General features: G+C 47.0%; 2 protein-coding genes across 4 annotated transcripts in view; one reads left to right on the forward strand and one right to left on the reverse strand.

Annotated features, from left to right (window-relative positions):
• Positions 1–2,348: 2,348 nt before the first annotated feature.
• Positions 2,349–13,598, forward strand: part of MYO19 (myosin XIX) — a 51,362-nt gene continuing 40,112 nt past the window's right edge. Inside the window, exons 1-4 of the mRNA XM_011953642.1 lie at positions 2,349–2,512; positions 8,706–9,529; positions 10,139–10,284; positions 11,535–11,689. Coding sequence (XP_011809032.1) covers positions 11,678–11,689 — 12 coding nt within the window. The 5' untranslated portion in view covers positions 2,349–2,512; positions 8,706–9,529; positions 10,139–10,284; positions 11,535–11,677. The remainder of the gene's footprint in view (positions 2,513–8,705; positions 9,530–10,138; positions 10,285–11,534; positions 11,690–13,598) is intronic.
• Positions 5,724–9,274, reverse strand: PIGW (phosphatidylinositol glycan anchor biosynthesis, class W). Of its 3 annotated transcripts, none has more exons than XM_011953643.1 (2): positions 9,246–9,274; positions 5,724–7,246 (listed from the first exon to the last, which is right to left on the reverse strand). In XM_011953643.1, the coding sequence occupies exon 2, from the start codon at positions 7,236–7,238 to the stop codon at positions 5,724–5,726; it is 1,515 nt and encodes a 504-aa protein (XP_011809033.1). In that variant the 5' UTR covers positions 7,239–7,246; positions 9,246–9,274. The 3 variants fall into 3 exon arrangements, with proteins under 3 accessions (XP_011809033.1, XP_011809035.1, XP_011809034.1); XM_011953645.1 differs by having other exon boundaries at positions 8,747–9,248; XM_011953644.1 differs by lacking the exon at positions 9,246–9,274 and adding an exon at positions 8,738–8,782.

Below are 13,598 nucleotides of genomic sequence, written 5' to 3' on the forward strand. Positions count from 1 at the left end.
CGCGCTGGGGTCCCCGCTGGAAAAATCTGCGCCCAGAGGGCAGGGGGCATCCGTGGCCGTCCCGCTGGCGGGCCCGGCCCCCTTCTCCGAGCCCAGCCATTCCGCTAGACCCGAAGTAGGACTGGTAGGAGGGGTGATCGGCTCAACCTCAGGCCCCAGCCCGCGGACCGGGAAGGCTTCCCCAGAGCCGAGGGGCAAGCCCCTCCACGTCAGGGTGTCATCTATGTAGGGGGGAATCTGCCTCTTCTCGAAAGGAAACTGCTTCAGCGAGGCAAGCCCGCCTGATTCGGGCTGACTCAGGGCAGAGGTCCAGAGAGGACCTGGGTAGGTTGCGAGGAGCCAAGATCAGAGGGGGCGGAAGGCAGTGAGGAAAAGGAGACGAGCATCGAGGGGTGAGAGACAAACTCTGGCCTCTGTATCTTGGCCCTTGACGCCACTGAATTCGTGTCCCACGGCGGGAAGAGGAGGAAAGGGCCCTGACACCGCGGCTCGCCAGGGGCGCTGCATCCCGATCCCGCTGAGGGGACCGCAAATAGTGAAGTGCTGACAGCTTGTGGTTGTCGTTACACTGGAGGGAAATAGAAAACTGGACAGTGGTGTGTGTGTGCGTCTTGGCCAAAGGAACTTCTTGGGTTGGTTAATGTGAGCAGGTACTCCCTTGGGCGAAGTACTGGCACTGGCCAAAGGCCTTTCCCTGTGGCCGTCTCCTATGAAGCAGAACTGCTGTGAAGACAGTTGCTCTCGCCACCGTGTGTTCAGTTCTGACCTTGAAGGTTTTGGAGGTCTATTGTGAAGATATTTAGCCTATGAAAGTCCTGATGATCTGAAGGATAGATCCATTTACTGCTCTATTTCCTGGTAGAATAGGCTGGAGCTGTGATACCTTTAAAAGTATTTTGGGTCGGGCACAGTGGCTCACGCCTGTAATCCCAGCACTTTGGCCGAGGCGGTTGGATCACCTGAGGTCAGGAGTTTGAGACCAGCCTGACCAATATGATGAAACCCCCGTCTCTACTAGAAATACAAAAATTAGCCGGGCGTAGTGGCATGCACTTGTAATCCCAGCTACTAGGGAGGCTGAGACAGGAGAATCACTTGAACCCAGGAGGCGGAGGTTGCAGTGAGCCGAGATGGCACCATTGCACTGCAGCCTGGGCAACAAGAGCGAAACTCCGTCTTAAAACCAACAAACAAGAAAGTATTTTGGTTATCGCATGGAGTCTTAGAGATTCACAACAAAAAGCCCATAGGGCACCCTTAGCCACGTTGACTTAGTACATTGTGTGGTCATTGTTAGGGTCGGTGACATAATAAACGAAGAACCATTGTTCATTCCCAAAGGTGTGATTTCCCGGTAAATATTTATGTCTTCTGGGCCAGGAGCAGTGGCTAACACCTGTAATCCTAGCACTTTGGGAGGCAAGGTGGGTGGATTATTTGAGGTCAGGAGTTCGAGACTGGCCTGACCAACATGGTGAAACCCGGTCTCTACTAAAAATACAAAATTAGCCGAGCATGGTGGCACACGCCTGTTATCCCAGTTACTCGGGAGGCCGAGGCAAGAGAATCGCTTGAACCCAGGAGGCAAGAGGTTGCAATGATCTGAGATCACGCCATTGCGCTCGAGCCTGGGTGACAAGAGCGAAACTACGTCTCAAAAAAAAAAAAAAAAAGTATGTCTTCTGGCCAAAAGAGTGTGAGTATTAACTTGAATCTAATACGTATGTACGATGTTCATATACATAGCCAAAATTTGGACATTTTTTAGAGAATCATGCTTTTTATGTAAGAAAACAAACAAGCCAGGCCGGGCACGGTGGCTCACACCTGTGATGCCAAGACTTGGGGAGGCCAAGGCGAGCGGATCACTTGAGGTCAGGAGTTCAAGACCAGCGTGGGCAACATGGAGAAACCCCGTCTCTACTAAAAATACAAAAATCAGCTGGGCGTGGTGGCGACTACCTTTAATCCTAGCTACTCGGAAGGCTGAGGCAGGAGAATCACTTGAACCAGGAAGGTGGAGGTTGCAGTGAGCCAAGATTGTGCCATTGCACTCCAGCCTGGATAACAGCGTGAGACTCCATCTCAAAAAAAAAAAAAAAAAAATGCTGTGGCTTTCAGTATCTACAGGTGCTCCAATAATGGCTACATCAATTAATGTACCCACTTTAAACCTTGTAAACTTATTAGGATTCTGGTTGGTAAAGAACATTAAAAATGACAAGCTCATTATATAGGTGCTAACTTTAATTACTTTGACTACTGAACACACACTTGTTAGGTACTAACAAAGAATGGAGTATTCACCTGGGGATTTAAATCTATGAAAAGGTGTTAAAACACATATGTAAAACATAATAAAATGAGATCACAACAGTCTCTTTTTCTATCTGAGCTTACTTTCCCTAATTTAGGTTTGTCTGTTAGGTCCACTGAGCAGACTTAGTATCTTTGGACAAATGGGAATTCAATGAAAACGTATTCTTAAAAGTGAAAAAGGCGGATTTGCTAGGTAAGTTGCTGTTTCTCGAGGAGGTAGCCTGGGTGCTATAAATCCAATCCAATCCAATCCAATACAATCCAATACAAATACAATATAATACAATCAATACAATAAAATTAATATCCCAAGGAAAAAGCTTAGAAAATTATTTCATGGCCGGGCGCGGTGGCTCAAGCCTGTAATCCCAGCACTTTGGGAGGCCGAGACGGGCGGATCACGAGGTCAGGAGATCGAGACCCCACCTCTAATAAAAATACAAAAAATTAGCCGGGCGTGGTGGCGGGCGCCTGCAGTCCCAGCTACTTTGGAGACAGGCAGGAGAATGGCGTGAACCTGGGAGGCAGAGCTTGCAGTGAGCCGAGATCATGCCACTGCACTCCAGCCTGGGCAATAGAGCCAGACTCTGTCTCAAAAAAAAAAAAATTAAAATTATGGGAGTCACTTTCTGAAGGGCGTAGATAGGCTGAGGTCCTAGATCAGATTATTTTCTTCTTACTCCTCACTTTGTTATCTTTCCCTCTCCCTTCTCTGCCCTCAAAAATTGATAGTTGCAAGGAAAATGATAGTTGATTAGAAGACCTTTTGTTGTTTCATTATAATAACCACATTGTTTTATGTGGTAAGACAATCTATGGCCACAGAATGTTATTTAAATTACCATAGTGGCCTAAATCTGAGGATCTGTGGATTGGGTTTTCTTTTTCATGAGCTGACACTGGGAAGTTCTGTTGTATCTATCAAAAATAAACACACCTGGCCAGGCGCGACGGCTCATGCCTATAATCCCAGCACTTTGGGAGACCAATGTGGGCAGATCACTTGAGGTCAGGAGTTCAAGACTAGCCTGGCCAACATGGTGAAACCTCATCTCTACTAAAAATACAAAAATTAGCCTGGCGAAGGGGCGCGTGCCTGTAATCCCAGCTACTCAGGAGGATGAGGCAGGAGAATCGCTTGAACCCAGGAGGCGGAGGTTGCAGTGAGCGAAGACTGCCACTGCACTCCAGCCTGGGAGACAGAGCAAGATTCCATCTCAAAAAAAAAAAAGACAGAATATTAAACGTTATTATAGGCCAGCATCATGACGCCTGTAATCCCAGCACTTTGGGAGGCTATGATGGGAGGATCACTTGAGGCCAAGAATTTGAGAGCAGCCTGGGCAACCCCAACCCCATCTCTTTTTTTTTAAAGATTTAAACTAAATTAAACCTTAATTTAGCCATAGTTTTATTAAATTACACTGGGTACTTGATGACTCTCATCTTTCTTATTGGTTCTTTTTCCCCTTAGAATGGTAGATGAGGATGCCTGATATGGCCCCTGCCTGTGTCTCCAGCTCTCTGCCCATGCTGTTCCTTTTTCTGTGTTCGGCCTTCTTTCAATTCCATAACGTGTTTGGTACCCTCCCAACTTAGGACTTTTGCTGAGGGAGTCATCCATCTAAAATGTTCTCTGCCGTTTGCCCTCCAACCCCCAGACACGTAAGACTTTATAAGTCCTCATCCCACTAATCAGCTGTAGCTCAAAAACATCCGTGGGGAAAACTTGACTCCTTACTAGGTCAGTTCTTGATTTGACACCCTTGACAACCTATACTTTTTCTTCATAACTTAGCATTTTACAGTATGAACATATACTCTAATGTTTATACAGTACATAATGTATGTACATATGGAGGAAACATAATGTCTGTTTCCTTCACTAGATTGCAAGCTCTGAGGTGTCAGGAAATTTGTGCTGTGCTTCTTAAATCCCTAGCATAGGGTAGGCTAAAAGATGAATTAATCCCAAAGCAAAACTTTTATTGCCTCGTAATTATGTGTATAAACTATAATACAACATACAATTCAGTCCATTTTTTTGTAGACAGGGTCTCACTATGCTTCCCAGGATGGTCTTGAACACTTGGGCCCAAGCGATCCTTCCACCTCAGCCTCCAAAAGTGCTAGGATTACAGGCGTGAGTCACCATGCCCAGCCTTCTGTCTATTCTTTGGAGCATTTGTCTGACTTCATAGTATATAAGTATCTTATTTATTTTATTTTTAAAACTTTTCTTTTTTTATCCACCCATCTGCACACTGGAGTATTTGATTTTAAACACTTGCTTCTTAGTCCTAGGTTTTATTCAAATTTAAATTGAGCAATAAAGAAGTATTGACAATCCACAGTTCACACTGAAATGTCAACATAAATATTACATTTTATGTTTATTGTAAAAGCAATATACAATAAAAATGCAGAATAGCATAAGGTTACATTAAAGTGGAAAGTAAAAATCTCCCCCCCAACAGTCTTTCAATGTCACAACTATAAAGTTTCTTTAAAATACTACTTAATACATTCTAACAAGTCACAAGGCTTTGTTTCTTCTTATTTAATACATTCTAACAAGTCACGAGGCTTTGTTTCTTCTTGGTTTTATTGTTGATACATTAAAATATTAAGCATGGCCCAGTGTGGTGGCTTACACCTGTAATCTCAGCACTTTGGGAGGCCACGGTGGGCATATAACTTGAGTTCAGGAGTTTGAGACCAGCCTGGCCAACACAGCAAAACCCCATCTCTACTAAAAATACAAAAATTAGCTGGGCATGGTGGTGCACGCCTACAGTCCCAGCTACTCAGGAGGCTGGGGCAGAATTGCTTGAACCAGGGAGGTGGAGGTTGCAGTGAGCTGAGATGGCACTACTATGGCACCACTACAATCTAGCCTGGGCAACAGAGCAAGACCGTGTCTCAAAAAAGAATAAAAAAAATAAACATCCCTACTGTTTAGAGGACTGAAACTCTATTTTGTAATAAAATATGGTTAACACTGTTGCGAAAAGCATGTTTGTTTGTTTGTTTGTTTGTTTTTTTGAGATGGAGTCTCGCTTTGTCACCCAGGCTGGAGTGCAGTGGCGCGATCTCAGCTCACTGCAAGCGCCGCCTCCCGGGTTCATGCCATTCTCCTGCCTCAGCCTCCTGAGTAGCTGGGACTACAGGTGCCTGCCACCACACCTGGCTAATTTTTTGTATTTTTTTAGTAAAGACAGGGTTTCACCGTGTTAGCCAGGATGGTCTCGGTCTCCTGACCTGGTGATCCGCCTGCCTTGGCCTCCCAAAGTGCTGGGATTATAGGTGTGAGCCACCACACCCGGCCAAAAAGCACAATTTCTTTACATTTAATGTTCCTCATTAAATATTGCCCAAGTAGTTATATATCCTACCCCTGCTGATCACCAAAATTGTATAGTCTTATCTTGCAAATATAGTACATATACAATTAAACAGTTGGAAAACATATAGAGATTGACCACAAATAAGGCCCACAAGGTACTGCTGTGTAATGTATCTACCATTAGGTTGATCAGGCCAGTTGTTATATTTGACAGCAAGAAAAATATTAACTGTTTTCTGTTGAGAGCTGTGATTAAACAAAGCCTGGGTTCCATTCTTTCAGCTTCAGGGATTAGGTATTCTGAATGCTTTTTATTTGTAACAGGTGACTGGGTAAGTTTCCAAGAACATGGTACCAGAGCTCCTTTAATTAGAAATTTGGCAAAACTCAAAATTATATCACCCAGTAATAAACTACTAAGAAGGATCAGGCTAGAAGCAACTATCCAAATACAAAAGGCTAAATTTGCCATTCTTCGAGATACCGCTTCTACATTTACTTGAACTACATAAAGAGATATGAAGAGGCTAATAGCTGCCAATAAAAGAAAACAGGCTACTTTTATCAAGTCTTTGATATGTGATCGGTTCTTATGCACATATAACCCTGTTTGCACACCAGCCATGTGTATTGCCACATACCCCAGGGTAGAGATTATTCCTTCGCGGTTGGCATTTAATAGACCAACCCGTGTGCCACTACCATCAGTGCCATACAATATTAACCTCTTCAGTGAGGTAAAGTCAAGGGCTAGCTGGTATAATACAGTAACGCTGAGGGCAATAATCCAGGACTTATTTAGGGGAAAAATAATCAAAAGCAGTGGTGTTATCAATTTCACAACTATTATGGTAAAGAAAAAGTTCCAGTGAACTCCATACTCAGTTAAATGTTCCTGATAACCTATTGATTTTATAATGGCTAATCGTCCAATTCCTAGGAAGACTAATGGCCAAACAGAGTACAATGAGTTTATAAAGTAATGCAATTTGGACCCCTCCATACATTTTCTCCTCCTGACCTCTAGACAAACCATTGCAGTCCCAAAAACAAAGCCACCTACTCCAAAATCCATTGCTCCTGTCCCATAGAGCTCAGTTTTGGCAAATCTTCTGGGAAAAAATGGGAAGTCCACAGCCAAAATAGCAATAGCAGTAAATGCACTGGTAATTACACGGAAACAGGAGATGGCTGGAATGTATTCTGATTCTAGACTGATGTTCAAGAATTTTTCAAGGATTTTTTGGAAAGGCAGTCTGGCATAGCAGGTCCTCCTTCGGTATATTTGATAGAACAGCCCTGCCCCAAAGATAATTACAGCAAGAAGCTCAAGGAGGATAAATGAAGCCCAAATGGTCAAAGTGGCTACCATGGGAACTATTAGGACAACAAAGTCAATGAAGAATCTAGTTTTCCAGGTATGTGAGAAAGAGCACAAGTACTGTGAGAAAATGATCAGGAGCCCTCTGCACAGGATACAGAATGCAGGAAAGCACAATCCCTGGGTGATTTCCAGCACGGTGGTTCCATTGAGATTACTAACAAAAGCTTCCTTCATCTGCTTTTGAGACATTTTTCTTCCTATGAAAACAAGAGCAAAGGAATGGATTTGTGAAAAGCAACATTCTTGTGTAATTAGTATACCTGGCTTAATTTTACTAGATTTCAGAGAAGAACTTTGGGCCCTAATGAGTTCACCTAGGATTTGTGATTCCCCTTCCAAGGATTGTGGGAAGAAGCTTAACACTAATGCATTTGGATAGAAATGTCATACTAATAGTATGAAATTATTGGTTACAAAGCTTCAGCTATTCCCTGTACAAGACAGATTCACAAAGAAAGTGAATTTGGGGCCGGGCGCAGTGGCTCACACCTGCAATCCTAGCACTTTGGGAGGCCGAGGTGGGAGGATCACCTGAGGTCAGGAGTTCGAGACTAGCCTGGTCAACATGGCAAAACCCCGTCTCCACTAAAAATACAAAAATTAGCCAGGCATGATGGCACCCGCCTGTAATCCCAGCTACTTGGGAGGCTGAGGCAGGAGAATCACTTGAACCAGGGAAGTGGAGATTGGAGTGAGCCAAGATTGTGCCATTGCACTCCAGCCTATGCACTCCAGCCTAGGCCACAGAGTGAGACTCTGTCTCAAAAAAAAAAAAAAGGAAAAGAAAAGAAAGCAAATTTGGGATATAAACTCTGAGAATGGCATCATAGGCAGATGGGAATTTCTATTATGGAGCACAGTACATACCATGAAGATTCTCTGATGAAAATTGAATAGACTTTACTAATGACTTTAAAGCAAATTCAAAGGCTAGGGGCCAACTACATTTTGAAGTTGGGGGCTTTGGTTCTAGTTCAGAGCCTCTCTAAACCTACTGCCTCGGTACAAAACGTGACCCCTGCAGTGATTTCTGGATCCCCAGGCTGCTCCTTCCCTCATTTACAGACAGCTACGCTTTCAGGTTAGGATGGAAGTAGGTACGATGGGTGCAATTAAAAATGGATGTATAGCACATACTAGTGTTAGCTGCTCTTTTATTAAGGGCTGCAAAACACCTCTGAATGCCACACATAATTGTCTGAAAAACGGCATACTGGAAGAACACAACTGTTGGTCAAACATGAACCTAGAGCTTCTCAGTGTAACATGAACTGAATAAGTAAGTGAATGGGCCTGTCTGCAACCTGCGACAATACCTCACAGTTGACCATTAAAAATAATGGTCAAATCAGTGGACCATTAAAAATAAAAGTCCTAGCCGAGAGCAGTGGCTCATGCCTGTAATCCTAGCGCTTTGGGAGGAGAGAGGATCGCTTGAGGCCAGGAGTGAAAAAAAAGGAAAAATTAAAAATCAGCTGAGCGTGGTGGTGCGCGCCTGTAATCCCAGCCACTCGCCAGGCTGAGGCGGGAAGATCGCCTGAGCTCAGAGGTTGAAGGCTGCAGTGAGCCGAGATCGCGCCACTGCACTCCTACCTGGGCGACAGAGCGAGACTCCGTCTCTTAAACAATAAACATAAAAAGTCTTTTTCCTGACAGACGCCCGACCTGGCCGCTCCCTGCCCGTATACCTCACGTGCTCCAACTGGTGCCGGCGCCCCCAGCAGAGGGTCTACCTGGCCAGGGCCGCCGGATTCGCGCGGCACCCCCCAAACCACGCGGGCACCAGCCGCTTCCGCCGACACAGGCAGCTTGTACTTCCGGGCTAGCCGGTTCCGCGCGTCTCCGCCCATGATGGCGCTCGTCCCAGTGTCCCGTGGGCTACCCGCTCCTGTCCTTATGTCCTTTGGGCTGGTGCAGGCCAGATCTTCTAGGGCTGTAGCCCTGAGAGGAGCGCCTGAAGAGGAAACGGCGCGCCATGCACCTCACGCGGCCCCTCAGACCTCACGGCGAGGCCCTATCGGGGCAATGGGGTCCGCGGGACCCGCACAAGACTCTGCCGCGGCGACCTCTACTGAAAGACCCCCAGCCCTGGGGGCGCCCGAAGGCCCAGGAAAGTGTGCTTCCGCGCTTCTCCCCCAGAACGTGGGAAGCTGCTGCTTTACCCCCATTTTACCCCTGGGTCGCAAAACATCTCACCGTCTATGGAACCCGCAAGCCGGACCCGGCGTCCCGGCCAAGCCCCGCGCGGCGAGTGCGCGCCCCGCCCCTGGGGAGGAGCCGGCCGACCCCCGGCCACTTAGCTAGAGCCGCAGGCGACGGGGTGCGGTGCGGCGGTCCCAGCTGCCTCTCCTCACTGCTTGCTCCTGCTCCTCCTCTTTTTTCCCCTCCCCGTGTTCTTCCCGCCTGACCTAGCCCGCCCGCCTTTCCAGTCTGGCCGGGCGGGAGCCTTAATAAGCACGGCGGCTCGGGCCGTGGGACCGGTGAGTGTCACCCTGAGCCCAGATCTGAAGCCCTTCGCGACTGGGCATCTCCACCTCTCCTTCCAAAGCGCCGTTTCCCTTCTTTCTTCCCTTTTCCTTTTGACCGTCTTGTGCCTCACGAGGGGGTAGACCAGCTCTTGGCTCTTGCTTGAAACAGCCTTTCTTGATCACCCTCCACCTTTCCACCTGGCCGGCAGGGGGCGGCCTGGGTGGGGAGAGGGTACTTGCTCCACTCTTCGCCCAGCTCAGGACCCCGGGAGGGCGCGGCTGGTCCCGGGAGGCGTCAGGGCAGCTGCGCCCTTGGCTGGGGTCACGTCCACCTTCCTGGGAAGGACATACTCTCCCCGTGCCAGGTGCTTCCGGAACGGCATCCCAGCCCTGGGTTTGGCGGCACGTCGCCCGGACCAGGAGTCCCCGGTTCCCCCCGGGAACCTGGGGGCGGAGCCAGCTGGTCTCAGGAGACCCTTACCCAGACTCTCAGCGTCTGCCCACCCACTGTCCTCCATGCCTAGAAAGAAACAGGCTGAGAAGGAGGGACTGGTGATCAGGTTGCCACTTGCCTTGATTCGGTGTTCCATTTACTCATTACCTTCTCCCTTCTGCCCACAGTGGTCACACCTTTTCCAGAAATTTTTGACTGGTAACCGCGAAACCGACTGGGGCTGGGAGAACTGCAGAAAACTGCTCTAATCTCACTTGACTCCAGCTGGGAGCTGATACTGCATCGTGATAACATTTGCAAAGCTCTCTCACAGGTATTAGCCCCTTTGATCCTTCATTTAGCCCTGTGAGATTTGGATATTATCACTCCGTTTTATAAACGAGGAAACAGAGTAAGGCTTAGACAGTTCTTGAGTTCTGTGCCAGGGGCCTTGGGCTTTGGATTCAAACCCCAAACCTGTTGTGCTGCGCCTCTGGACCTATTGCTTCAGATGAGTTCCCAGTAGAAAGAGCTTTGTTTTCTGGAGCCCTCTGCATGGCTGTCCCTTGGACGGGGTACAGTCAGTGTCCAGGGTCAGTGTGTCCAGCACAGTCCTGATGCCTGTTTCCACCTGAATTGTCCTTTTTCCAGCTTCTATGGAAGTCCCTAGCCCTGGGTTTTTTAAAGACTTGATGTGTTCAGAGCCTCAAGAAAGTCTCCAGCGTTAATCCATTGCAGGCACGCCTCACCCTCAGCCTCATCTTTCCTTGCTAGGGGTGGCGCCAAGGCCTAGAAAATTACAAGTCTGAGGGTCCCTTAACCATTCTTCAAAGATTGGCTTAGGCCCAGCCTCACAACACCCCACCTCCAAGATGGATTCAGCTCCCTGAAATCCTCACCTTCTCGAGGTTGACACTGGACTGTTCACCTGATTAGTGCTCCCAAATGGATCATCAACCCTTAGTGGTAGTGCTAACAATGTTTATCTTCTGAGTGAATACTCAGATTCGTACTTTGTGTGGTGCTGTCAAACCATGACCTCATTGACCTTCACAACCACTCCTGTGAGGCAGATTTAACTGTCCCCGTTTTCAAGGTAAGAAATGAAGGCAGGTGATATGGCTGACCCAGGATCACACACCCAGTGAGTGGTTGAACTGTGATTTCCCTGCCACACCACACCTTTCCTGGAGCAGCAAGAGATGACTCCAGCCTCCCCTCCCCACCAACAACTGGCTACACAGAACTAGGATATTTCTGTCTAGTGTAGAAGATAGGGCACAAGGCTTCTCTCTTTCCCCAGTGTCTTATTCCTCCTCCACGGCATGCCGACCCAGAGGATTTGCAGCCCCACCCCAACCCAAACCGTAACCCTGTAATAAAACTGGCCCAGGGAGCCTCTTAGGCTCTCATAAAAGTTTCCCCTGTCTCCTAATTGGCAAGGGAAAGGACAGACTCACTCTCTGCCCGGGCCTGCCTTGCATCTCATTTTGGTTGTTCCTACTAGTTTGGAAGAACAGGAGTGAGTCACCCCAGAAAAGCCCTCACCTGTGAGTGGTCATTGTCTTCTCTGTCATGCCACAGGCTCTGGAGTGACTCGTGTGAGATTCCTACAGAACTGAGCCCTTTGTTGGAACCATACCCCAGCCCATGGTCCCATGACTCGGTGGATAGTACTCCTTGTACCTCCTGCAACCCAGAACCCTGGCTGACCACTTCGAAGGAGGATGCTCCAGCAGGTAAAACCTCAACCTTAGATAACCCAGGCCCTCAAGCACCTGCAGCATCTTTTGCTAGCCCTAACCTAGAAGGAAGGGAAAGCCCCCTTAAAGGTCTTTCTTTTCTCTCCTCAAATTGTCTCTCCAGTGCCTTTTACTCATCAAGAAACTCTTCCTGATACCTAATTTGAATCTGTCTTGTGGTTTTTAGCTCCTTTCTTTGGGATAGGTAAGGTGGGATGGGTAAGGGAATCCTTAGGGCACTTTGGGGATTCTACAGAGGAAGTCCTGAGAGATGTCCCTGCCACCCTGAATTGTTGAGGCATAGTAGAAGCTTGGGGCTTCCAAGAGGATGTGTTCCTTGAAGCTGAGCCTTAAAGAACATGAGAGAATTAGCCACGTGGAGAAGGAAAATAAGCACTCCAGGCAAAGAGGTCAGCCTGTGCAGAAATGTAGGAGACTATCTATGAGGAAATATAAAAGGATTCTGATGAGTGGATCATGGGTGCATGGTCCCCATGTCTCTGCCTCTCTGAAAAGGCTACTGTTGCCCCAGGCCTGTAGGATTCCAAATCACCCTTTACGGTGGAGCTGTATCTCATACCCATATCATCCTTCATGTGTAGCTCCTGGTCCCGAGAGAGTGCCCATACATATTTGCTGAATTTTTATTTTACCAAGTGTTGCCAGGCACTGGGCTGAGGCAGATGTTGAGGGTGGTGCTTGCCCTCAAGGAGCTCAGAGTCTAGTGGAGTTTGGTAGGTAAGTGTCTGAACTCAGCAAGATAGCAGCTAGGTGTGGGGCCTGCCAGCCTCGAGGGAGCTATAGTAGACACTGCCACTTGACCTTCCAGCCATATGGCTCCTGGAACAGGTTTGAAGGTAAGAAGCGGGCAAAACAATTGACTGCTCTGGGCATTTTTATTGCTTATTTTTAACTTTTTTTTCTGTCATTAAAAAAGCAGTAATGTTCACCATAACCATACTAGCTGCTTCTCTGTGTTGAGCCCTTATTATGTAATAGGCATTATGCTAAGCATTTGTATGTGTGATTTTGTATAATCCTCACAACCTCTCCATGAGAAAGATACAGTACTATATATACATATATAGTGCTGTTATTTCCACATTTTGGAGATAAGGCTCCAAGAGGTTAAGTGGCTTATTCAGGGTCACATTGATTATCAGAAATTTGGAAAATATGCCCGGCCACCACACCCAGCCTAAAAGTTGCTCTTCTAATTAGGCAATAATACGTGAAGGACCTTAAAACTATGTATGCATAGTTTAAGACTTAAACTTGGCCGGGCGCGGCGGCTCAAGCCTGTAATCCCAGCACTTTGGGAGGCCGAGGCGGGCGGATCACAAGGTCAGGAGATCGAGACCATCCTGGCTAACACGGTGAAACCCCGTCTCTACTAAAAAATACAAAAAGCTAGCTGGGCGAGGTGGCGGGCGTCTGTAGTCCCAGCTACTCAGGAGGCTGAGGCAGGAGAATGGCATAAACCCGGGAGGCGGAGCTTGCAGTGAGCTGAGATCCGGCCACTGCGCTCCAGCCTGGGCGACAGAGCGAGACTCCGTCTCAAAAAAAAAAAAAAAAAAAAAAGACTTAAACTTAAGCCTGCAATCCTGCTTCTCAAAAATGATCTGCATAAAGAACATAAGAACATCAGTGTATATAAAGCCATTTATAATTGTAAAAGAATTGAAAAAAAACTACAATGTCTAAACAGTAGACTGCTTAAAGTATATCAGTACAATGGAATAAAGCAAGTTACACAAAAATATAATACTTTTCAATGTTTTTAAAATATGTATTTAGGGAAGAAAATGTATGATATTCTCTAAAATATTGGTTATTTCTGGGTAGTATGATTATGGATTTTTATGCTCCTTTTGCTTTTCTCTATTTTCCTTTTTTTTTTTTTTTT

The sequence above is a fragment of the Colobus angolensis genome, unplaced genomic scaffold, assembly GCF_000951035.1.
Source record: "Colobus angolensis palliatus isolate OR3802 unplaced genomic scaffold, Cang.pa_1.0 Scaffold37, whole genome shotgun sequence".
Lineage (NCBI taxonomy): Eukaryota > Metazoa > Chordata > Mammalia > Primates > Cercopithecidae > Colobus > Colobus angolensis.

What these genes read in the sequence shown, in the direction of transcription:
- PIGW (XM_011953643.1), bottom strand. Translation starts at nt 7,238, where the DNA reads ATGTCTCAAAAGCAGATGAAGGAAGCTTTTGTTAGTAATCTCAATGGA.